Source organism: Xiphophorus maculatus, chromosome 20 (genome assembly GCF_002775205.1).
Source record: "Xiphophorus maculatus strain JP 163 A chromosome 20, X_maculatus-5.0-male, whole genome shotgun sequence".
Taxonomy (NCBI): Eukaryota; Metazoa; Chordata; class Actinopteri; order Cyprinodontiformes; family Poeciliidae; genus Xiphophorus; species Xiphophorus maculatus.
Window position 1 is genome coordinate 7,930,881 of NC_036462.1, and position 26,930 is coordinate 7,957,810.

The 26,930-nt window shown below is 37.4% G+C and overlaps 1 protein-coding gene across 13 annotated transcripts in view; it reads left to right on the plus strand.

Moving 5' to 3' along the window:
* The window catches only part of LOC102222612 (neuron navigator 1-like), a 63,052-nt gene that overhangs the window by 27,775 nt on the left and 8,347 nt on the right, over window positions 1–26,930 (plus strand). For 6 of the 13 annotated variants that reach the window (XM_023324805.1, XM_023324804.1, XM_023324806.1 and 3 more), the window contains 18 exons: window positions 981–1,083; window positions 2,254–2,610; window positions 15,034–15,178; window positions 16,030–16,330; window positions 17,931–18,678; window positions 19,255–19,668; window positions 20,377–20,418; window positions 20,500–20,660; window positions 20,897–21,070; window positions 21,607–21,659; window positions 22,050–22,073; window positions 22,495–22,572; window positions 23,199–23,207; window positions 24,441–24,524; window positions 25,107–25,218; window positions 25,302–25,423; window positions 26,267–26,275; window positions 26,722–26,891. In XM_023324805.1, coding sequence (XP_023180573.1) covers window positions 981–1,083; window positions 2,254–2,610; window positions 15,034–15,178; window positions 16,030–16,330; window positions 17,931–18,678; window positions 19,255–19,668; window positions 20,377–20,418; window positions 20,500–20,660; window positions 20,897–21,070; window positions 21,607–21,659; window positions 22,050–22,073; window positions 22,495–22,572; window positions 23,199–23,207; window positions 24,441–24,524; window positions 25,107–25,218; window positions 25,302–25,423; window positions 26,267–26,275; window positions 26,722–26,891 — 3,106 coding nt within the window. Of the gene's footprint in view, window positions 1–980; window positions 1,084–2,253; window positions 2,611–11,751; window positions 11,936–15,033; window positions 15,179–16,029; window positions 16,331–17,930; window positions 18,679–19,254; window positions 19,669–20,376; window positions 20,419–20,499; window positions 20,661–20,896; window positions 21,071–21,606; window positions 21,660–22,049; window positions 22,074–22,494; window positions 22,573–23,198; window positions 23,208–24,440; window positions 24,525–25,106; window positions 25,219–25,301; window positions 25,424–26,266; window positions 26,276–26,721; window positions 26,892–26,930 lie in introns of those variants that run through there. The other 7 variants (XM_023324808.1, XM_023324814.1, XM_023324807.1 and 4 more) reach the window with 6 other exon arrangements.

A 26,930-nucleotide genomic window follows, 5' to 3' on the forward strand; every position in this document is an offset into this window, starting at 1 on the left:
GTCTATCATTAAGCTATGTAATGCTTAATGGTTTAAAATGGCAGTTTCCAAAAATATTTTGTTACAGTTAGCTTCTACTGGATGAAAGTCCAAGAACCAATTTGGTCACCTTACATGTAAGGGCATACCTTTAATAACAGATTTTTTTTTTCTGTTTTGCCTCCTTGCTTACAAGTAGGTGACACAACATGTTTTAAATACACAAAGTCTGTTTCTACTTAGTTGATTTGTCTGATTTATGTTCTTCTGATCCATTACTAAATTAGCTAAACATCCTCATATAAGCCCAGCATGTTACTGTTATGTGTGGGGTCCCCTGACGTCTTTGCCACTCACCCAGCTTTCCTAGTTAATGCATTTATTGTACATTTTTCCCTTGGGTTATTTGCCTCAGCTGTGCAGTGGAAACCCCCAGATTCTTGTTTTTTTATAGACACATATTTTACAGCTAACACAACAAGACCCCTAATAGTACTGTAATATTGATTTGACATGGTCATAACCCAGTGATTTTATAATGCATGCAGCTGGGAGAAAATAAGCTGACGTAGAGTAACTCTGCTGTGGGTGCAATTCAGCTTGGTGGTACAGTTCAGGCATGCAAGTCTTAGCTAATGATCAGTGGATCGGAAAAATACAGTTGAGAAGGAAAACATCTGAAAGAGATCTTGGGTGTGGTGGGAATCCCCCTGCCGGGCAATCTAAGTTACAGACAACTTGAGGAAGTACCACATCAGTTCAGAGGGGTGTAGTCTGAAATAGTGAAACAGCCCATTACTCTGCCTAATGACCTGAACATACACTGGATGAGTTTCTGCATGGAAAACAGCTGGCACACCAATGCAGATGCAAATAATGCAAACCAGCTTTTATGCATGCAGTTCATCAGTGTTTGTGTGTAAAAACACTATAAAACAATACACACTCAAAACATAAATGAAACAGAAGACACCTCTAAGATGTTCTTTATTTTCACACAGATCCAGATTCCCAGAGGAAGCGCACTGTGCAGAATGTTCTTGACCTCCGCCAGAATCTGGAAGACACAATGTCGAGTCTGCGTGGCTCCCAGCTGACCCACAGGTAAACACATCTGGATCTAGATTTGCTTTTTAGTGTAAGCGGTTGTGTTCTATACCAGCACAAGATAAAGTTTGGTTTTATTTAATCAGACACGATTGATATTTAAAGAAAAAGCCTGGACTGAAGAAGATTAACTCACGGAATGAATCAATGTACAGTATAACATAATCAAGAGTAAACAGTTGTGCCAAAGCTGCTAGGGGAATTTCCACCTGGTGCACATCTGGTTTCCGTCTCCTTTCAAATGGCTTTCTCCTTTTCATTCTCATAGTCTCACTTCAGAAATCTTTGTTTTTGATGGAACAACAATAGATCTAAACATAAATTTGTCACAACAAGAGCAATGTACAACAATTATAGCAGAATGAATGTGATATTTTTGCAATCCTTACTGTAAACTAGGACATAATTAAATACATGCTATGTGTTTTTATAATCAAAAGAAATCAAAATAAGTTGCGTTGATTTTTTTTCTGACTGAAATTAAAACATGCCTTTACACATAGTACTTGTGTTGTGTGAGTGCTTGGTCAATCGTCAATGTCAGAAAAATAACTGGCTTTTCATTTGCTGAGCTTATTTCTTCTACCAAGTAATTTTGTCTGAAATCTTGTATTAAATCCTGTTTCTTGCAGATGCCATTTGAATACAAGATAATCAACAGTTAACTGAGAAAAAGAAAAATTCTTGTTCTCAATAATTATAAATTATCCACAAAGAACAGATAAAAATACCTACAGACTTTGCATTATTTATTTGGTTGACTCGGTTCATCGAGTTGTGCAATCCACAGACATAGATGCTCGAGGCTTGGCGTTTTTAACCCTGACCTACTTATAAAACAAGTAAACTTTGGGATTCACATACATATTGCTGCATTTAACTGGATTTAAAAATATCAGGACCACGATATCAGGTCATCCTTGTTTGTGTCTTCATGTTTCATGAGGTAATTTGACATGATTTATTCCCTGAAGAATGTTTGACATTTTATCTAGTTCAAGAGCAACTTAATATGAGTTTCTTTAAAGGACTAACTTATTTAAAGGACTCCTTTAAGAGAAAGAAAAATGTGCTCTTTTGAACACCTGTGACATTTTGCACATATTAAGCTTTTTTACTCAAATACAACTGTGGAACACAGTGTGAACCTTCTCTGTATCTTTGTAGCTGTATGGATAGCAGCAACGTGGGCTACGACAGTGATGAGACCAATGCCCGCAGCATTTCCAGCATGTCAAACCGCTCCTCACCTCTGTCCTGGCGCCATGGCCAGTCCAGTCCTCGTCTTCAGGCTGGCGATGCCCCATCTTCCACAGGTGGCGGATATCCGGGCAGTAAGAGCTCCTCCCAGTACACAGCCCACACCATGCCAGCTCGCTGCTCCAGCCGCCTTAGTAGCACTTCTCGCATTGAACTCATCGAAGGTCTCGACGATGATCCTGATCTCAAGTCTGGTTACCTGAGTGATACTGACCTTCAAGGAAAGAGCCTGCCAGATGATGATGATGACAACTTGGCCAATGGGTGAGAGAGGAAGCTTTTAAACTTTTATCATTATAGCAGAAACCAATGAGGACTTCATTATAACAAACAATAAGTTAAAAAAATGGCACATTCTCACCTGTCTGTTAAAGTAGTGATGAAAAAGCATGGCATTTAATAAATCAGGTCATAGTAAAAAAACACTGAAGACCTCACCAGGATGTCATATTCATACCAACGAGCAGCGTTTTGAAAGCAAAAGAAAAAGACAGGCAACATATTTGGTCAACATCACTCTGCTCATCTGGTGTAGATGTCTGAAACATTAGATAAAGAAAGTAGTGGTATTTTAGCATCTCTTTCTGTACTGGTACTACTAATCATGCAAGCTGTTTAGTTGTCAAAAGTTAATGAATAATCAGAAATTTAAGTCAGCTAATCAAAATTATGATCAAGAGAATAGAACACTGAAAAACAGCTTCAAGATTAACTAATAATATAAATGTCAGCAAAACATAATATTACATCAGCACAGCAATGACATATGGGGTGGAGCGAATAGGAGGGAAAAAAGGGGAGAAGGTGTGTGTGTGCGTGTGCGTGTGTGTGTGTGTGTGTGTCGAAAGCTGGTGTGCGTGTGTGTCAGAGCTAAAGTTGAAGGTTGGAGAAGGGAGCCTTGATAATGTCCACATCTGGACAAAACGGTGCCAAATTGGAAAAAATTAAAGGGCAATAAAACACTAAACACGAGGCCTACCCTTTAGTCTTTAGAGAGACAAAGCAAATGTTTCTTCAGATTCCTTTGCTGCATGAAAAACTTGGATGGACATCTATGTTGCACCTTCTTAAGTGAGAAAAGGAAGCAGAACCATTGCACAGTCTTGGTCTGGTTATTCAAAATTCTATTTGCCACATTTGCTTTCAGCAGAGCAAAGAAAGAATTACACAGCATGCAATCAGCAACTCCTCAGAGAATCAGTGGGTTTAGCCACTCAAAAACACATTAAACCAACATTATGAAACAATGATTCTATTTTTAACTTTAACTTGTCCCTACCCAGACACTTTAAAAAAAGTTCAGTCTTACTTTGAGGTAATCAGTGTCATAGTCAAAACGATGTCCAGGAACCGTTCCAAAAAAATAGGGCATATGGCTCAAACAAACCAGTTGTTTGAGTCAGTTGTTTGAGCCAGATGCTCTAAAAATGCCCAAAGCAGTCTGATCAGTCTGCTTTGGGAAAATGGGAGTTTTTGGGACAAACTCAAGATATAAAAAGATAAAGTAAGTTGGTTAGTTAGTTAGGATATCTGATTTGGTAGCCAGCCAGCATCCATAGTTTAAGAGACTTTCTTAGACTCTCAAATGTTTTTTTGTTTTGTTTTAACTACGTTCATCAGATGTACCTATTTCAGCTTCCACATCATGTCCATGTTTTAATTGAAATACGTAGTCTTTCTTTAAAGTGAGGGAAAAGTAATAACCTATTTTAGCCAACTGGTTGACAGTGCACAGCATCATGTGGGAGGAGGCGGGGCAGCACTGCATTACTATATGCTTGATAGAGACTGAGGAAATTCAGGAACTGTCTCTCTTGCATCTCATTAAAATTACTTTAAATAATCAGAGACCTGATGATTTTTTTTGTCTGGTTTGAAACGGTGACTCTTAAAACCTGGCTATAGCTTGATACTGGTACCCAACCAGTGGCTCAAGCTGGTATGATATTGTCCTTATTAAACAGATTTCATTTGCAAACTCTGGAGTAAAAACATATTTTCTACCATTTACAGCTTTTTTTAAAGGGATTATTTGCAGACTATAACATCTTATTTGTCTTGATTGAGAATCTCATAAGGTTACAAAGTAAATAGCCTCTCACTTGGTGTAAAGATGCAACAAGTGCCAAATGCATTAAATAGTTTACATCTCACAGATGGAAATTTTTGTTTTTCATCTTTTTTTCTTGCTTTTCTCTTCTGCGCACTGAACTGTCACCACGGCACTTGTCATCTACCGTCCTTTGTGTGTCATTTAATTTCCTCCCACAACTTTCAGAAGACGGTGAGACTCGGAGAACGGCATAAAAAGAATCAAGGACAGTTCTCTAGAGTGGAGTAGCAGCTTTATCTTTGTTGCACATGTGGAGGGATTTAAGCTCAGCCTCTGGAGCACTCTCGAGGCCCTGTGTGCCAGGTCACATTCTTACTGTGTGTGGTAAGACGAAGAGAAGAGATGACACACATTTAAAGTTATTTGGAATTAGAGCAAGAAAATAGAACAATTAAATTGGAACAAGTTGAAATTGGGTTTGATGGAATGGGATGAAAAAGATGGATAAAAAGAAAATGAAGTGCAGAATATTGCCCTTATTCTGTACTTAAATTTACATGTGTTACACACCAATCCAGATACATTCATGTGAGAGTATGACTATGACCCATTTGCCTTGCTTTTTATATCACATATGCAGCCCAGACATTGAGTAAGTTATAATACAAAGAATATTTTTTCATAAGAACAGCTCATCATGCTGTGTGCCAAGGCACAAAAGATGTATACATTAAATGGATAAATCCATTAGATAGATAGATCCATTTATTGATGATTTATATTCTAAAACTTGGAATCTGCTGAAACTGTAAGTTCTTATGCTTTTCTTGTTGCTCTTTACATGGAATAAGTGGAAAATGTACTTATTTCTGCAGCGGAAAAACCTCTGTGGTGGTACTATGTCACAAATATTAATTCTTCCTCATAAATATCCCAACAACCTTTGGAGCAGATAAGAAGCTAATCCACTTTCTGAAGCGAGTGCAGAAGCCCAAGCTCCCAGTTTTTTCCTACAAAATGTGTGAACCATTTGCATTCTTACAACATCCCCCTACACACACTTACAGTTTGGCTCATTGAGAACCATTAGCTCCCTGGTTTTGAAAATAGACCAGGCTCCTGCATGGTAACCATGGAAACCAGCTGAAAATCGACTGTAAAGAGGATTTCTGTTCCCTTTCAGTAAAGGCCCAGCTTTTTCTCATCTTTACATAGTGAGCTGAAATTAGGATTAACAAAATTACTTATTTTATTTTTACAAATGCCATCTTTTCACTAAATTTTTAATATGACAATGATTCTACATATAGATTTGTGGATAAAAATGATTGTACTGTTTCTCAATTTTGAAGTCTCAAACAGTACATTGTTTGTTGTATAATAAGGGTTGATTTACTCCGTCAGTCCAGGCAATACTGTCTGTCTGTATAATAACTGTGTGCTGTGTGACTCTAATCACTTTGGCTTCAGCAGTAGTAATCTGATACAACAACATACTAAGTATTTGCTTAGACTTGTCCTCTGTTCAGTCTGTCATTCAGAAATTACTTGAATTATCCATACACTATTCATGGTCTGTTTTCCTGCACTTAGAAAGTGTACAAGAATTATAAATAATAATTTTAGACATATTAAGACACCACACATTTGTCAGTAAGACTAGGAAACCATTATAACCCTACTCTCTTTATTGGAAATAGTGGGTGATCCAAAATGTGATCCAATGATCACACGTTCTTTTGTTTTTAATTTTTTTAATTTCTCCCTGACCTGATTAAAAAAGTATATTTTCAAAAGCACCAAATTTAGCCACCAAGTAAATTTGGTGTGTAGCACTGAAATTACATCTGTCTGTGTGGATGGGATTGGTTTATCTAAAGACCAATTGATGAATTGCTCAACAACATAATCTTAACACAAATTTTATTCTGCAGCCGTTTCTGTAGGGAATGTATGGATAATTTCTCTTTCTCGTTGTAAAGAAAGTGCATTTGAGATTAAACTCAAAACACAATGAGCAATTGTATTTTCAAACACAGTACAATTCCATCCATCTATTGTCCAACCCACTTGTCCTTTTTGGGGTTCTGGCGTCTATTTTAGTGGCCACTGGATAAGAAACGGGACAGGTTGCTAGTCGATCGCAGACATTAGCTTCTTTTTTAATTTTGTCCAGAACTACTATCTCCACTTCTCAAATTATGGCAAAAATATATTTGATCTTTCTTTTATGATAATTCGTATGGTTCAGTTTTCAGATAAAATTACATTACTGGCAACAGGATGTTCACAGTGTCACATATTACACAATGGGACTATAGTAGATATGTAGATATTTATGGGGCTTTGTCTATACACCAGCACAGAGGCAGCAGTGCAAAGTAAAGGACGTAGGCTGGTTCAGCAGCAGCATCACCACTGATCACAATCGAGCACCAACACAGCTCGGGATGGGCTGCCATGGCAACCGTCTTCCACTGACCCAGTGATGGGCTGCCTTGTGTGTCAGTGTGGTAGCTGCTGAGCAAATGAATGTGTGGAGAATGCATGTGTGAGATTCAGCTGATGGTTTGTGTGTGAAATAAAAGGGCTGAAAAAACTGGAGAAAAAGCAGCATTTCAAGTAAATGACTGTAGAGAAACTATTATGAGAGAGATTTTTTTTATAATTACTCTTTGAGGGACAAAACAGTGTGCATGTTACTTGTATCTTTCTGGTATTTACAAGATGGGATTCCCTAGATTAGCAGTGACACTAATTGTGGAGAAATGTAGCTTTATTAGCTAACTTAGGTTTAGGACGTATCACTTAGTGTGTGATAAATTCTGCCATTGCTTCTGTGATCTATAGAAATGTATTTGACTAATTTTGCAACATCAGCAAAGGTATGCTGCCCCAAGCCAAGCTATGTTGTCTGTAGTTAGTGAATATCTGTAATGTTTTGAATGTGCCATATTTAGGTCAGTTTTTGAAATGATGGAATACTAACAGCCTTGCTCATACTCGCTCACTCACTGGAAACTGTCTATTGACAAATGCATTCCATTATGCACCAAAGGTTTGCTGCAGTCATCCGATCCTGGATCGGTTCCCTCAGCAGTCTGTGTTTAATTTCCCTTTCCTGTCTAAGTTCTGGACTTAGTCACTTTGTACCTCCCTGCCTGTTAAAGCCTCCCATATTTTTCTGACCTATTTAAATCTATCAGTACAAAAGTTGCTGCTTTGGTCTGTGACAAACACTTTAGAGAATACACTTTTATGAGGTCCAGTGAAAAGTATTTCTAATTTCTGAGTCTTTCTGACTATCACTACATCATTTTAAAGAGTACAAATTGGTAGTTTACATGTGTTTAAGAGACATAATTCTGTCTGTTATGGTATAACATTGGTTACTGTTATACCAACAGAGCACACAATCTCTCACAGTCTCTTTAAAACACATCTGGGGTCAATATGGAGCTCTCAACAAGGGTCATTGAAACACTGACTTACAAAGACTCCCCTAAAACCAAATGTGCCTTTACGTTCAGTAGAGTCCTCAGCGCTGTGAATAATAAACCATTACAGCAGCACCCCCGGGAGTATGAATCATCCCTGTATCATGTCTGCGTGTGGTCGTCTGGATATGTTTGTGGTGCTTGCTGTTCAGCCCCAGGTGGAAAGTTTTCCAAAGTTGGTACAGAAATGATTTTTTAATGGTTAGCTATGTTTTTTCAGCATAACCTCTTCACAGCAAGCAGCTACTCAGCAAAAAAAGCATTTTGAACAAAAACACGGATTAGAAGAAACCTATTAAACCAGATAGTATTAAAATGGTTGAATTGTTGTGCCACATGAGACTTTCTCTGTTGGCTGCTTCAGTGGGATTTCAGACTTCATCTGACCGATCACACTGATCTTGACTCTACATTAATTTTCTAGGCCAGTAATCAACTGCCATGTCCATGTTTCTAGGCCCCTTAGATATATGGTGAATACACTCTGTGACATAGTCACTGATGCATCTCAGAACCATTTACTGTTCTGCAATGAAAGCTGCCCAATCCTATTTGTTTGGCTGTGGTCAGCCTTGATATGAATCAAAATCATGCACCAGGAGGATCCAAGATTGTGCTTCTTTTTCCATCTTTTTTCGTTTGAAATGAAATAAACTTATACTGACATAAATCCCCTGCTCACGGTACTATGCTCTGATGCTTTCTTTTTGTAGTAATTTCCCACACTGTGCTTCAGAATTGGATGCAACAGACAAATGTCTACTCCTCCTATGATTCAAAAGCTGTTTAGTTTTCTGAATGCTAAGTGGTGCTTCATTTTGATACACTGTGAAAGAGGATGAACGCTACATTTTTATGCCAGGGTGAGCTTGAATTATTTCTGCCCTCTGCTGGTGTCTTAAAATCATTACCTGACATGGAAACTGCAGAAATTCAAAGTATTCAAAGTATAAAGTATTAGATGCAGTGCAGATTGTACATCTTGAGACTTATAATAGACAGATTGACTTTTTGAATGACTAGGAACAGCACAGTCTGGTGCAGCTGTCTCCGACTGGATTAATTGTTGCCCAACAGATTACTTTAGAGCAATACACAAATTTGTTGACTTATTTTTCAACTTATTATGCTACTAGATTAGCTATGATTTCATGTACTACTTAACAGATCAGAAAGTGGCTGTCTTGGGCTATTTTGCCACATGTCTTCCTATTTTCTCTTGTCAAACTGCTGTTCAAATTAAGCTCCTAAGTGCCAAACTAATCCATCCATCCATTTTCTGTACACCCTTGTCCCTAGTGGGGTCAGGAGGGGTGCTGGTGCCTATCTCCAGCTAACGTTCCGGGCGAGAGACGGGTTACACTTTAGACAGGTCATCTGTCGCAGGGCAACACAGAAACACGCCACCATGCACACACACACACTTAGGGAGAATTTCGAGAGACCAATTAACTTAACAGTCATATTTTTGGACTGTGGGAGGAAGCCGGAGTGCCGAGAGAACCCACGCATGAGAGAACATGCAAACTCCCGGGAATCGAACCCAGGACCTACTTGCTGCAAGGCAACAGCTCTTCCAACTGCGCCACTGTGCAGCCGCCAAACTAATCTTTAAATTAAATTAGTTATTCCTGTCTTTTACTATGTCTTATGTTGTTTTAACAATGACACTGGACTAGCCAATCAAATGTTTTTAAGACCAGTTTACCAAAAGTGAAGGAAACAGCAAAAATAAGAGATCAAAGGCAACTAAAATTAAAGGTCATAATGTAAGAATGTTTTATGCCTCAGCCAAAGCCAGATGCTTTGATTTCTCTCTGATTTTGCCAAGTGTAAATGTCCCAAAAACCTCACGTTGGCAGCTTTACAAAACATACCAAGCAAATGTATAGAGGATGTTTTCTTACACAACCCATTTGCTTATCAGTGTAGTTCAGTTGTTACTATAAAGTGCAAACATTGCTGGAAGGCTGTTTGGATGACAGCTTTTTTTGTAAGAGTGTGGTCTGGCTGAGATAAACAGGATATGTGAGCACCGACACACCTTTTTTGCCCTGTAAACAATTCAGATCAAATATCATTCTTGGAAGACAAATATTCATTCTTTTAAGGATAATAAGGAATAAATGCCATATGTGATCAACAACTATGTAAACCACTGACTTATGATCCTTGTGAGCAAAGCAAAGAAAATCAACAGACACCAGAAGAAATAGTGTTCTCCATTAATATTATCATTATTTACACTTAAGGTAAAAGTGTGTACAAAAGTCTTGAAATAAATTGCCATGGAAAATTTCTAACAAATTTTTATTGTAGAAAGCACAGTATACTAAAAAGTAGCAGCTTTGTTTATCTTTCCTGAATAAATCGTAGATATGTTTCACGGTGTCATAGAATTTATTAACATTCATTTAAAAGATTACTGATACAGAAAGCACATAGTTGTGCTGTTATGTTTTGAAATTATTTACCTGGTAAGTATGTTGTTGAGTCACATTGAACACTCATTTTCAGTCTAAATAAGTTAGAGGATTTACAAATCAAGACTGATGATGTGGACGGGGTGCAAATCCGTCTTGTCCCAAAGCTTTGACCTTCTGGAGTGTTTTTACTGACATGAGATCACCAGAAATTGCAATGAATATAACTGTTTCACTACCAATGAGAGGGGGAGGTTGGGTTTTCCAAGGCTGCTCATGCATCACTGGAGATCCTTGTGTCATCTGTGGGCTTGTGGTTTCAGTTGCAGAGATTTAGATTTCTACCTTGAACTGCATTTTTTTCCATACTGCATTTAAAAAAATGTCTTATTATATGATACATAATTTTCTGGCGAACATAAAAGTCAAACTATTTGCAAAATTCTCTATAGGCTGGCTTTTGACTGCTTTGTTCTTTTTTAGATTTTATTAAAGGGCTGGGTTATTATGTAAAATCAACTTTTTTGAGCTTTATATCATGTTATAATGTAATTCCGTCATAACAAACAGATGTGTAGTGTTGCTTCAGTTATTTCATGCATGTTTGAGAAATCCTTCAATCTCACCTGGCAGTCATTCGGGAGAAAACACTTGGTGAAACTGCACATCCTCTGCGCTTATCATACGAACTCCTTCTCAGTTCAATGAGCTTAAGAACGGTTGTAAACAGCATCATGGGGGAGCATTATTCTGATGATATGCATTAGGTGGAATATTCGACAAAGTAGGAAAGTCTTAAAGAGACAGACGCCAATTTCAAGCCATCAAATTGCAAAGTCAAATTTAATTTAAATTATGTTTGGTATAGTATATACATATAATTTTTGTAACAACAAATGTAACATAGTTACTTGATTGCGCTATAAAATGACACTATGTGCCTGGAAAATACATAAATATGCCCCCTTTAAAATGTTCAGATCTGATAACAAACAGCCTCCATATAGAGCTAAGTTCAAGGATGTTTTTAAGTTAATTAACTATTACAGAGCGAGAAGTTTTTTGTTCTAAACTGGAAATTAACTGATATGTACTGATATGGAAGAGGATTAGGGCCACCGAAAAAATAAGTCAGAATTCTGACTTTAATCTCAGAATTCTTTTTTTTTTCCGGTGGCCCTAATCCTCTTCCGTAGATATGTGTGTCGACTTCCTAGAAAAGCAAGCTAAGGTTAAAGGGTTAGCGTCGTCACTAACCCTTTAATGATATCCTTTAATATCATCATTAAAGGATGATAATAAATGATCATCCTCTCATTAAATATCGGAGTCAGTTCTCTCTCTCGCTGCCTGGCTCGCGCGTCCTGTCTCCCTCTCTCTCGGTTTTCTTTTGGGGATGGGTGTAGCCTGACTCCTTTCTGCTGGCTGAATGAGTGGCGAGAATGGCTCTTTGCTTTCAGGGGATGTGAATAGTACTCGCTTACGGACAATTAAGAGGATTTACTGCCACTAAAAGTGAAAAGCTAGAAAAAGACACAAATGAGCGGTCGTGTTTTGAAAGTGCCTCCGTTGCGGTCAGCGACAGGATCAAGGAGGACTTTACTTTTTACGCCAAGGTAACTCTCCGACTCTACATGCACTTTTCGGTACATTTAAATCCGCGGATTTCGTTCACTTTAAACGCTTTTTTAAATAGACGTTGACCGCTATAGTCTGTTGGATTATGAAGTAATAATTGAAATAACGCAAAAGTATTTTCACAGGAAAAACAACATCTAAAAACACGTGATTTTTAAAAAATACTGATTGTATTTGGTTGTAAAATTATTAAGGCTAGTGAAACGAGATTTTGAATGGACATGTAATGTGGCTGTTAACTATCTCCTTTACTGAAATGTACCTCCTGTATGGAGGTTCAAAAGGGCCACCATTTTAAAAAATATTTATATATTTTACTTAAATGTGCACATACAGCTATAAGCAATTATGTAGATATTTTTTTAAACAGTACAAACTTGTTCTTGTTTGCAAAAACCTTATTTTATGGTTCAGCACTGCAACATAAACAATTTGTTTCATCCGCCTGCCTTACTCGTCAGTAAGGGCTACCTACTGCCAGTTTCAGTAAAGTCTGGTATGTAGATGACAAATGAAATGTTGCATTGCATGAACCATAAAATAAAGAAATACTGAAATAATTGGTTAAAATTTTCCAAACCATTGAAGAATAATGTGATACGGTCTGCATGGAACTAAATGTGAACTTTGGTCACAAATTGGTAAAAGATATATCCGACTCAAAATCAAAGGCAACCATTACCAAGAGATGCCACACTATGAGACGTCTTCAGATGCAACTGGTTTTTTGTGAGATGGATGAAATTATGAACAGTTCCAATTGACAGTCAGTTTTTAATACCTTAAGGGTTTTGCTGGAAAGCTGAATATTATTTTATATTTTAAGCATCACAGTGAGCCCAAGAAGTAATTCCAATCAACATCAAGATAATGCGATGAGAGGAAAACAAAGGTTTTGGAACGGCCGAGCTGAGTCCAATTAAAAATCTTGCCAACTGTGATAGTCACCTAAAGAAGGCTGTCAACAAGAAATATCTTCAGTGCATATGGAGACTATTTGCAAGGCAAAGAGGGAAAATATCGTCAAGTTAAGATGATGAATAGACCCATCCCATATCAGAGAATACAGAATCAAACTGAATCAAAGGAGCTTCAAGAGACTAATAATTTATCTGTATTATTGCACCTTTTTTTGGGTTATTTTTCAGTTGAAAGGAATGACATAGACTATAGCACGTTATATGTGGACTAATCTATAAAGATAAAACAAAAGTCTTAACCTCATAAAAACCTGAAAATTTAACAGAGGTGCTTACACTTTTAGTAGCGACTGTACAAGATACATTTTCTTGGTCTTTTTAATTGAAACCAAGGTGAAATCAGAAAGTGTTCTAAAGATAAAGTGGTTTACAACCTTACACTGTTTATACCCAGAATGTTTACCAATACCGTAAGCCTTTAGATTACTGTTTTATGTCCTACCAACTATGTAAAAGTTGTTGGAATGTCCTCATTTTCTTACACTCTCTAGCCAGTCAGTCATCTTAAACACTTTTAGTGAATAACAGATCAGACTAGCATCTTAAAGACTCTGGAGGGCAGCCATAGAAAGCAAGAAACAGCAGTTAATTGCCCCACCAAACATGCACTCCGTTGTTGTACTCCCACACTCTCCCTGTCTGGGTTTTACCTCACAGAGCAGACAACTTGGCTTGTAATATCAACAACCCACAGGCCTTCCTCTAAAAGTTGACATCCCTGTGGGGTTATTCACGGCCCCTCGGTGTCGCCCCTCACAGAGGAGCTATTGTCTGAGAATACCACAGAAATTTGCACTGAGTGGCAATCGTTAAACTAATCGACAGTGTTGGAAATATTTTTGAAAATATTAAATCAAACCTTTATTCTCTTGTTTTTGAACTCAAACTTTGAAGCTATTGACCCATAATCACAAATCTGTTTCTAAGCCATCACTTATATAAATGGTCCAAATCAGCACCTTAAAGAAGTGTAACTCACAGCCACTGCTCTGTTTTACAACTTCAGCCATGCCACTCTTTTCCTGCCATGTGATTATATTCAATTCTGAATGTGTACAAGCCATTTTTGTCTCCCATTTTGTCTCCATCCCATGCTCCCTGCCTTTGCTAATTGCAGACTTCATACCCACAAAGGGCATTTTCAGCTCAGTGGAGAAGTCAAAAGAAGAGGAGAAGAACTGATTCAACTCAAGAAATGACTTGAAATTATCATATTAATTTACCTTTTCCACTAGGCCACATTTTTGTGTGCCAACACAAATTTTATTACCATCTGTGGTTACCAGTGGTAATAATCACTGGTAACCAGATCATAATTATGGAGAAACTGAGCTGGAATTCTTTTTATGGTCTCAGCAGATATCACTTTGTTCAGAGTAGAAAACTATAGCCTCCTATTAGACTTGAATGGTCTCATGCGCTGATGATGATGTTAGTTGACTGAAAGGATGCACAATTTGTTGAATGTTGCACAATGACTAGCTTTTCAATGTGTTCAAATACGAGCAGTCTGACTTCCAGGGCAAGATTTAGGTTATGCAGAGACTGTCCACCCCTGTAATTTTTTCCAGTCAGGCATTGTCTGTTTCAAGGTGACTTATAGGTCCATTGAGACATGAAGCTCATGAAAACTTTTCAAAGCTAATGACTCCTTTTTACACAAATTGCTTCTGTTAAACATGGCAGAGCACACTTGAATTCTTTCTGATGTCACAACTTTAGGTTGATTTATAACCTTATTTCGACTAATCATGCTTTTGAGTTTTTTAAAGAAACGTATGTTGTTAATTTTGGTTTTCTCATGTTATATTTGACCTTACACATATAATGAAACTGTAGCGTTACATGTGTTTTGCTTTGTGTGCGCCAATGAAGTGAGAGATTTATGACATGAAATAAAATTATGATTTAAAATGTATGTATCAACTGATATGTTAGTTCTTGTTTTGTTTAATGCAGTGGTTTCTTTGACTCCAGAGCCAATCGAACGTCTACAAACAGACATTTTCCATGCTGTGCAGCAGTTTATTTTTCCTTTTCTGGTCTTTAAAGGCAGACTAAACACTTTTTAAAGCAATTATCTTGTTTCGTTTCAGCTGGGATGAGAGCAGCTCCATCAGCAGCGGACTTAGTGATGGTGACGGCTCAGAGAACCTCAGCTCAGAGGAATTCAATGCCAGCTCATTTTTGAACTCCCTGCCCAGCACACCTTTGGGATCAAGACGCAGTTCTTCTGTTATGGTGAGCTGTAAAAATGCATTTTCTCTTCATTCCAGTGTGGATTAATGTCCCTTCTAATAAGATAAGCTCTGCTTGTCTTTATTTTCCATTGGCTGTACAGCCCCTCTGTGAATAGTGCGCATTCAGAATTTAACAATGTCTTAAATCTTAGAGTGACACAAATGTTGATTGTTTGAGATGGTGTGTGGCATTAATTATGGTCCAAATTGTGTCAGGCACAATTTTGAAATGGTTTGATTATATCTACATGTCCATGCATTAATCAGTCATGAACGTAATTCAATCTGAATGTTTTTTGGAACACTGCTTTAGAAAAATTACAGAGGACACAAACATTGCATCATCTCTTCAAGAAATCACAAATTTCGATGCTAAAATGTCTTGTCAGTGTCTCTACCTTTTTGTAGACAAACAATGGGTTTGCTTTTGCCAAACTGGAGAATGCTTGGTTGGACGACATGGCCATTACTGCCGCTCTATGAGCCATCTGCCATTTTATATCACTTTAATAACATGCCAAGAAACAGCATGCATGATTTTGTCCTTAGTGCCACCTCCACTTGCACCACATGATATCTATTAATGTATAACTGTCATTTTTCTAAAAATAGGACATTTAAATTTTTCAACTCAAGATATTTTAGTCTTAAAAAGTTTTAAATCCATACATTTTTTAAACTTCATTTGTTTTCATCTGCAGTTGTCTTCAGTTTTCTTATGGTGCCTCAGTTTATCTGTCTATGTTTTTTTCTGGAATGCAAATATGATACAAAGCAAAATTACTGACACCAGTTGATTGTAAAGACAATAAAGGCTACATCTGATTGTGTCTTCTCCATTACTCTCTTCAGCTCCGCACTGATGCAGAGAAGCGATCTCTGGTGGAAAGTGGCCTTTCTTGGTACAGCGAGGATGGCAAAGCCAGCCACAAGCTTGACAGCTGCAGCTTCAACTCAGGAAGCCTCAAATCTGAAGCCCCAAGCAAGTGGAGAAAGAAGCCGCCGAGCCTCAGCGAAGATTTTGGGGTTAAAGCCGATTTGAAGAAGCCTCAGAGTTTGGGTCAACCAGGAAGTTTCAAGAAGTGCAGAAATCCTCCAGTGGGCGTGACCTCCCCTATTACCCATACCTCCCAGAGTATGCTCAAGGTTGCAGGTGAGAGACTGTTGCATATTGGTCTCGTCTAGATTTCATCAAAACGCTCCTGTTTGTCTTCTTTAAGGAATTCTGCCCACAGCTACTACTTTTAGCTTGTTTTAAGATGAAAACCCATGTCATCAATTATCTCCCCAACTTCAGGAAGGCAAACATGAAACAGTGTGTTTATGTAACAGTCAGGCCAAATGCCTGCTTGTTATCTGGAACATTGAAGAGATAGATTTGCTAATGAAAGTCTGGGTCTGATTCATTCTACACACTACATGTAAAAAGAACAATATCATTTTAAAGTTATGCACCCATGCTATTATTGTCTTTTACCATCTATGTCTGCAGAAATATTTTGATGAATTTTCTTAATTATTTTTCATAATAAAAAAAAAGTATTTTAAAATAATCACTCCTTTGTTTTTTTAGCAACAATGTTTTGCTTTAATTTTCTCCAAAGCTAATTCCATGTTTTGACATAAGTGAATCAATTATATCCAGTACTTTGTGCTAACAAAAAGAATCCAGAGTATGTTGGGCTTACTCATATTAATGTTTATTTTCAATAGGAACAACTATGGGTTTTTATTAGATTCTCACAATATGTTACCCTTATTTAAAATATGATATACTCTTGATTTTTACACTATTTAAACAAAAATAGTGACTGTATTTGTCAAAATTTCTCACTACTGGAAAATCCATATTATATTGAATATTATGATTAAAATAATGTTATCTATATCAAATATATACTGTCACGTGATAACAACAAGTAGGCCAATCAACTAGGAGGTGAGGAAAGAGAAGGACAGCTAAATAAGTAGGGCAGTTAACAGAAGGATCTGACAATGAGTGATAGAAACTAATTATAACTGTTAGGAGAGGCGATTCATTACATGGGAACAAGAAAAGTGCCATTAACTGAATGTAATGCATTTGGGTGAGCCCCTGAACTAATGACTGAGGAAAAATGTACCAATGAATAAAGAAAATAACATATAAAATCAAGCATGTATGACAGATATATTCCTTAAATAAAAAAAAATATTAATAAGTCTTGCTCTTTTACTTACTTGACATGATTTGCATGTTTTCTCTTATATGTAAGGTAGGAAATTACCTGCTTCATAATTTTATTTAAACAATCCAGGTACTTGTGGATGACAGATCAGTGGCAACATTGATTTGTTTTGCCACAAAGAAGTGGACATTACATCTGAACTTTTTGTCAACCCTGTTATAAAATATTCATAAAATCTGCCAATGTCAGGTTTATACCAACAAATGGTGAGTAAGAATACTTCTAAATAGTATTAGAAGTATTCTTCTAATACTAGAAGAATACTTCTAGTATTAGAAGTATTCTAATACTAGAATACTAGTATTCTAGTACTAGTATTCTAGTACAACTTATTTTCTTATTTATAAAAAAATAAGTTGATTTTTTTATTGAAAAAATCAACTTATTTTCAATAAGTTGATTTATTGAAAATCAACTTATTCTCCAAGTATGTGCTTTCAAACACTGTATTAGAAATTTAGCTACATGTCTCAGTAGCTCTAAAATAATGTATTCCATTTTTTTTTTGTTTTTTTGTTTCTGTAGCACCGAAAAGTGAGAAGCCTCTAGACAAGTCTAAAATTTCCATCAAAACTGCTGGCCTACAACGGTCCCGTTCAGATGCTGGCAGAGATTTTCACGGAGAACACCGTAAGCCCCCTTCAGGTTTGGTCAAACCCTCTGCTGGAGGTTCCTTTGGCTACAAGAAAATGTCAACAGCCACTGGTACCGCTTCTGTCATGACAGCAGGGGGCGCCCATATCCCCGGAAGCTCTGCTACAGTGGGGAAAACACCCAAGTCATCTGGCATCCCTGTCAAGCCTGTAGGTGGAGGAACAAGCTTGGGCAGAAAGAACAGTTTCGATGCTAGCAGCGAGCACGGCTTCCTGGGGCCAAATGCCCGAAACAGCATTCAGTACCGCAGCCTGCCCCGACCAGCCAAATCGAGTGCTCTGAGTGTGATCGGACGCCCAGCAGCACGTCCTGCCAGTGGAACCATTGACCCCACTCTGTTGAGTTTGAAACCTGTACCCATGGCTTCCACAGGGCCCAGGATTAAAGAGTCAAGCGGCTGCAGTGGTAAAATGATGAGCAGAACGAGTACAGGCCCTGTGAACCAGACAGACAGAGAAAAAGAAAAAGAACGGGCCAAGGCCAAGGCTGTGGACTGTGGCTCTCTGAAGGGAGACGACAGCCAGTCAGAGTGTGCAGGAGAGCCAACTGTGAAACTACACGGCCTGAGACGCACAAGCAGCAGCAAATACCCTGAACTGTCCTCTCCCACAACACCAAGGTCTCTCATTAATCTGCGTTTTTCTTACTTTTCCTTTTTTTCAAGCCATGGAAGTTTGGCTTGGAATTTTCCGATTTGGCTTGGAATACACAACACTGCTTCGTTGTGTATTAGCACAACGAAGCAGTGTTGGTTTACAGAATAAGTGCTCTAGTTATCTTAATGTCAACAGTAATACCTAACAGCCCTCACTAAAGAATGTATTTAAGGAAAGCTGAGAAGTGGGAGCTAGGTTTTTGTGGATTTATACTGCAGATAACGATAAGTCTTGAAAACAGTTCTACCAAGACTTTGTAAACTGAAACTATAATGAGCTCCCTTAAACACATGATACATTGTTTTAATATCCATCCATTTTCTTACACCCTTGTCCCTAGCAGGGTTGGGAAGGATGCTGCTGACTATCTCCAGCTAACGTTCCGAGCAAGAGGAACATTTATTCAAACATTTAATATGTCTGAATAAGCTATTGAATAAAAACAATAACTAATTTGAGAAAATTGATAATCAACATCAAATAGCAGATTTTTTTCTCCTTTTTTTGTTTTGACATATTTTGCCTTCCTTTATTCCTAGGATGCTGAATACCAAGTCTCTTGGTCGCCCTCCCAGCTTGGCTCATCTGGACAAGATGAATTCAAACAGTCTTGACTCTTGTGTGACCATCCAGGACCTTCCACCTAAAATACCACCATACTCTAAGCTTCAAGACCTGGCTGCTTCCCACACATCCACCCGTCTTACTCCAAGCCCGGCTCCTGTCCTCCACATTGATTCCCCCACGTATACCAGCGAAAGCCTGAGCTTAAGTGGATCCCCCATGCTCTACCCCAAACTTTCTGGCATGCATCGCAGCTTGGAGTCTCTACCCCTACAGATGAGTGTGCCCTCCAGCGTAAGACTGGTACCACAAGATACGAGCGATAAAGAAGAGAGGGCTTCAGGAACCTGGAGGGGTGGGAGTAGGACGTCACTCAATCTCTCGGATGGGCAAGTTTGCAATTTTTATTTAAAATAGTAGTGTGGTAAAAGATGTTTTCATCAGCTTATCCTGTATTTGTTATTTCCTTACATAAGGATGCAGATTGCAGATGTTGTTACTCTTAATTTCAAATTAATTCAATGTGAAAGCCAAAAAGCTCTCCCAGGATTTTTAGAGTGATCTGAATAAATTTTGTATTAACTGGCTCAGAGTTCACATCTGAGGACCACTGACTATACCACAGGCACTAAAACAATATTGGCAGAAAGAACTGCATTTGTCCTTGCCACTGATAATTTGCTGTATGCTTGTTTTGTAAAGTAAGCATAAATACAGGGTCCTTGGCAGCCACCAAACCAATCCATTTTGATTTTGTGGGACTTTTATGACAGCAGAAACTGTGACCTGTCATTTTGAATAAGAGGTAAAAGTTTGGATCCATCACAGAATTGCTGTTTTTTCAAGGTGAAGATTATCCAATCTATTTTCTGGCAAGCAACTACACATTTAGACAATCGCACATGTGGCTTTTTAAAGTGTATACTTTATTAAATGGCTCAAATGTAGAAGTAGTGATACAAACCAGCAGTATGACTTGGCAGGGTTTGTAATAAAATCCAAGAAATATGTGTTGGTAATTGTGATTCTGTAACACAATAACAGTTTTTTGCTGGACGTAATGCAGAGCAATTTTTTTTACTTTGCTTTTTTTGCAGTGTGCAAACGGACCGGAATACTTTGCCAAAGAAAGGCTTAGAGTGAGTCCAAATAGCATTGCCTGTTTTTAAATTCAGTTTAATATGACATCACTGTTTTCACTTAAAACAACCTGTTTTTAGGCGCTATGGGTCCAGCCTCTCAGACAGCGATGGAAGCAAGCCGGGAAGACGTCACTCTCACACCATAGTGAGCATGACGGAGAGCAACACCCCCCCTCAGCTACCTTCACCCACCCGCCTTCTCCACCCTTCTTCCAGCAAAACTACTCTAACCAACATTGGTGAGTGTGTCTGTTCCAGTTTTGAAAAAAGATTTCCTAAAACTGTAAGATTATGATGCAAAGAAGATGATAATCTCCTGACTGTAGTCTTTTAGATCAGTTTTTGAAACTTATTGAACCATGGTTCTGCCTTTCATTCAGTCATTGGAATAATTGTCTTATACTCAAGAAAAGTCTTGCTTGCTGCGTTTGTGGGATTGAGTTTTATCCTTTTGTTTGCCTCTTTTGCACAATAGTTGCCCCAATTTCATGTGGCACCCCAAGGATATCACGCTCCAACAGCACAGGCCCCTCCAGTGACCCAGCCTGCGATCTGTATGGATCCTCCCCTCTGGGCAGCAGTATGTCTCTGGCTGACCGGCCAAAAAGTATGATGCGATCTGGATCCTTCCGTGAACCAGGAGAGGATGGTGAATGTTCTTGCTTTTCTTCTCTTATGGTTGAATATTTCAACATAAACAGTTTGCTTACATGGCCAAGCAAGATGGAGAGAAGTGTTATATGGTTATTTTAGACTAATAGTGAATTAAATCAAGATTTGGACTAATACATCTTAAAGTTGTAGGTAAAAGACAAGTTTTGCAACACATTCTAATAGTAAAATTTTAAGTGATAGATTATAGTTTGTATTCACATATATTTAATTTACTTTTCCATTGTTTATTTTCTTAAGGTTTGCTACACACAGTGAAAAACTAAGTCAACTCAGATTTATTTATGATTTTAATGTTCATAAAGACAGTCATATTCTTAAATTATTTCTCTGCAGTCATCTGTTCTTAATTACTTGACATGTTTTTATTTTCCAAAACCTTGACATCTCATTGTCTAAGAGAGAGTTTTTAAGAAAAAAGTTGTTTTGTTTTCTTACTGATTAAATCAGTATCCCTGTGAAAGAAACTGTTAGTTTTTGTATGGGGTAATATCTTTCCTTTGTCTTCTTCAGTGCATGGCTCTGTGCTCTCTTTGGCATCCAATGCTTCATCTAATTATTCTGCGGTGAGTCAACACAGCTGTTTTATATGAATAAAGAACATTTTTATCTATCTTATGTTTGCTGTAGTTTCAGTCTTGTGTTTTAATCTAGCTAAAAAATATATTTGATAGAAAATATCAAATATATTTGATATATACTAGAAAATAGTATTGACTAAGTTTCTTCTTAATTAAATTGGGAACTTCTCACAAGGTTATGTTTTTTCAAAAACTGCTTCATTATAGAATCTTTTCATTAAATAGACATTAAAACGGTAAAGATACGGCCATGTTTTGTTTTACTTTTTAAGGTTTCATATTTGAAATCTTAGAAAAATAGTTATTTTATAATATAAATGTAATTAGACTTAATCCTCAACTCAATCCCCTTTTCTTGTGTTGATGCTTCATAAGAGTGAGGAAAGAATACAAGGAGAGGTAAGGTTCATGTTATATCTCATCTGTGAGACTTGTTGGAATGTGTCCAGTCACCCGACTGTGTTCACAATGTTCCAGGAAGGCCACAGATCTTTATCTCAGCATCTCATAACTCATTTTGTTTTATCTCTAATATTCTTTGAACTCCAGTACCCTTCCCCAAAATCTAATAAACACAGTCCAGACCCAATACAATTCTCAGTGCATGCTCTCCATACTCACTTTGTAGTTCCTTTTCGTGGTGCAGTAACCTCAATATTATGTTGTTTGTATATTGTGGTTGTAAAGTAGTGTGTTTATCCCAATCCACCATTTCATCATCGGGTTCAATATCCAAAATCAAAGCCTTCAATACTTTTGCAGTTTTGACTGATGATCAAGTTGTCTTGCATCTTAGACCTGATAAGATTTTTTTCTGCAGCAAATCCGGAAGTTAAGACGAGAGCTGGAGTCGTCCCAGGAAAAGGTGGCTGACCTGACGATGCAGCTTTCTGCTAACGTATGTACAGCCATTACCTTCTTTTCTAATCACTTTTAGTCAGAAGCAAGTTGACTTGATTTTTTATTTTTTCTTTCCATATGAGATTTTGATAATTGTAAAAATGTATTTCTCTTTTAGTGAATTTCACAGTGGCATAACATATTTCCATTTCTAACTCTGTTAGAATTAAAAAACCTTTTAACCATTGTTACTCATCTAAATAGAAACACATTTTCACAACCTTTTAACCAGAAGCCTGTTTGTAGCTCTCAGTTTTTAGAATTTTACCTGAAAACCTTTCCACCCTGCTTCTTCATTGTAATATTTCTTTGTTCAGCTTTTAATGCATGAATCCGACTGGTTTAACAGAAACAAACTCAGAATTTCAATAACAAACATATGAAAGAAGAAGTGTTTTTGTTTTGGTATATTTGTTAAAGGGTTGATGGGAGTGTAGGAAGCCCACTTTTGTGTGTGTGTGTGTGTGTGCGTGTGTGTTTTTATATGACTTGCATAAGATTTTTTTCCCCAGATCTAATGCATCTGTCCCTTTCTTTTTACCTTGGCTGTATTGACTGCTGGACTCACTGCTGCCCCCTGCCTGCTTCCCAATGACTCACACCTCTGGATGCTGGGTGTTACAGCTAGGCCAGGTTTGTTAGAGCAAAATACTGTGTTGAACTGTAGCTTTCTGTTGGGGTTGTGGTGTGGCATGATGCATCCCATTGGCTGGAGCAACAGTAATAAATTAATTTCCATAATGCATCTGTCTTTTGTCTCTGGACCACCGTTTCAGTGAAGCATCTGCTTTCTAAACTTTAACAGCCTCATTTGTGCTTTTTGCACATTTTTTTGCAACCTTTGTGACATTTTCTTGTTCCTGTTTCCATTCAGTATTTCCATCTGAATGTGACAAATCTATATTTTATTGTTCTCTAAATCTTTTAGCAGTCATTCAGACTGGAGAAATTATGGTTATGATATATACCACATAGGTAGAGGAAGAATCCCTCAGGGTTTACTTCTCACTTTAATTCTCAATTGGAGTCTTGTTGCATGTTATTCCACCATTTTTGTTTCCTACCTCCCAATGTCCTGCCTATTGTCTTTTGTTGTTGTTTTTTTTTTATGAGAATAAGACATAAAAATCATGGTGCGCATGGATGTATGATTTACCAGAGTCTAAACATATTTTGATGTTACATTTGTAAATGACAAAAATGTTCTAAGCACTCATACATCAAATTATAAATTAACGATTAATTTTATTTTATTATGTGTTTCTAGAACGGTAGCAATGTTTAGCCAGAGACCAGCTAAAACTTTAGTTTTTGTAAATTAAGATAAAAACTTTGATTTTAGAAAGTAAGCAGCTGTAAAATTTTACAAATAAATTTGTGTAAACAAATGTAATGGAAACAGAATGCTGGTCTGCTAGTTTTGAATCTGCACAAAAACTACAAGCCTCTCGTTCTAAGTGAGTTTTAAATTTCTTACTAATTCTGCATGATATTATCGGCAAGAATCTAGAAACATTTTCCTTCGTTCGTTATGAAGTAACACAAACTTACTCTTCGCCTTCTTTTTGTCATCTGTAGTTTCCTAAATGAGTCAAACTTGCTACATTAGGGTTGACTTCACATTTCTGCTCTGCCTCACCATCATTATCCTAATGTTTGCTTTCAACTCTGACATCATCCACAGCTGTTTGACTGCTACATCCCTTCCTTTCTCCCCCACTTAACCACAGAGAGACATTTGTTTGATGTGCTGACTGAGGTTGCAGACCGATTTTATTCAGCTCATGACTCATACCTATCACCCGTTCCCATCTGCACACACTGTTTCCCTCTGTGGCTGTTCACCTCTCTTTCTTCCTTTTACAGGCTAATCTGGTTGCAGCGTTTGAGCAGAGTCTGGCACTGATGACAGCACGCCTGCAGACACTGTCAGTCTCCTCAGAACAAAAGGTATCTTGTTGGTATTATGCCACAAATGAGAGTCTGTACATGAGAAAAGTAGTGAATTACTGCACAGGATTTCATTGGAGTGATAAGAAATGTTTTGTTTTTTTACGACATTCTTTTAAATGGTGCTGTAGACATGGAAGAAGCCTTAATCATCACCCCTCCACCGCCACTTTTGGCAGCTAGTATGTTGAAATGCTGAGTTTGCCTTTATCTAAACATTATGCTCTGCTAAGCATCTTTATTCTACTCTCATCTGTCTAAAGCCCATTTCTTACAAATTTTTTGTGGTCCATTTACATACAACTTTGTAAAACTTTGAACCCGATGTGTTCAGTATTTTATAGTTTGTACGATCAGGGTCTATAACATTCTGTCTTGTGTAAAGTCAGAGATGTAGCTGTAAAGTTTATCCAGGAAAATAGGTGAGGGTCAAAGTTTACATGGCAGAATAATTCATGTTGTCGTCAACTACTTAGCACAATCTAAAAACCTGAGCGAGAACCTGACTGCTACTCTTCAGCTCAAAACAAACTCTGTTCAGCCAGTCAGCTACTGTGACCTGACATTGTTTTCTTTCTGCAGGACTCCGAGCTCACTGAATTGAAACAGACCATTGAGGTTTTAAAAGCCAAAAATACAGAAGCCCAAGAAATCATTCAAACTGCTCTCAGCAACCCAGAAATCACACCTAAAGGTACATAGTGTCATTCCTTATGTAAACCCTTCCACATGTGTTTTTTGGAGTATGAACAGATTGTTTTACCTGCTGTTACCCAGAGCTGCTGATAAATCGACAGAATTCATCAGAGAGCATCTCTAGTCTCACAAGCACTACAAGCCATTCGAGCATGGGAAGTCTCAAGGAGCAGGAGGCCAAGAAGAAGAAAAAGAAGAGCTGGGTGAGGAAATAACAGCACAAACGTAAATCAGTATTAAGCTATAAGATTTCAAGAAGCCTGAGGTTACATAAATTATATGTTTCTTTTTTTAACTTTTGCATAAAAGACTATTTTATTCAGGTGATGAGATGAAGTGTTTTTTTCAAAAAAAGGTGTCTTGAATGATTCATAGCCAAGTGTATCAGCAATATAAAATAAAATTCAAATGATTATGTTGTTGTTTTTGTTTTTTTTTTATCAATTCTGCATTATTTCTACCATATGTCCAGTGAAATACTTGCAATTATAGTCATTCCAAGAAAACCAGTCTGAAATAAAGGTGAAAGCATAAAAATGTTTTGAATTGAAGTATAACTTTTCTAGGTTGTAAAACAATCCAGCAGACATGATTGGCCCAGACTTTGCATAAAAGAGTTTCAGGAAGAGAATTCTATGATAATTATGCTAACAAGACACAATGAGGGAGAAACAGAAATAACAAATTATATTAAATAAGCAAAGCCTGCAGGAAAAGTTATACTTGAAAGAACAGATACTTCTACAAAAATAATAATGACGGAATCTGCCAACAAAAGCAGAGAACCATAAAACTAGGTTGGATTGAAAGGCAAAACCTGGTAAATGTGAACAAATTTGAAAAAAGCTGACCGACTCTTAAAAAAATATACATCTTAGAAACCAGAACAAGAAAACAATCAAGCACAAAAGCATTTCGAAGGTGACTATAGAAACCAGACAATGATCCTGCATTATCATGCATGCTTTTAATTCTCCTCCTTTTTTTATCCACATGGTATTAAGTATGACTCTATTCTCTCCTTCATGCCCCCTTTTTTATTTTAGGTTTTTGAGGTGAGTGATGGTGAAACCTTAAACAAAATCTATACCTGCATGTTTTTAATGAGTCATACTTAGGAAATGTTTGTACACTTGTGTTTGCATTTTATTTACTCATTAAGCTCCTCATAATATCATCTCATTGCATAATCTGACATATCAGTCTGCATGTTCTTCAACTTTTTTTGAAGGATTTTAGACATACATTTTTCATAGACACCAATTTTATAGCAGACATTATCAACATCTACAGTACATCAGCTGTGAATCATTCATTTCAATTTACCCATCATTTTCTCAGAACTCACACATGTAAAAGAGAGTTTTCATTGAATTGCTTTCAAAAGTTAACCTGGGAGCCATTTTTCATGTAATACTACCAGATTTCACATTTTTGGTTGTTTTCAGTGTTTTAAAAACCATTGCACATGCTGATCTGAGTTCCTACCTTCTCTAACCAGCTGCGTAGCTCCTTCAACAAAGCTTTCAGTAAGAAAGGCTCAAAGTCGGGGCCATATGCTGACATCGAAGAGATCGCTACTCCAGAGTCTTCTGCACCTTCTTCCCCAAAGGTCAACATTCCTGGAGATAGCCCTCTAATAAAATCCTCTGCCTCTTCCTCATTGGCAGGGTAAGCCTCCATAAACTATTAGTTCTTGATGGGTTTTTT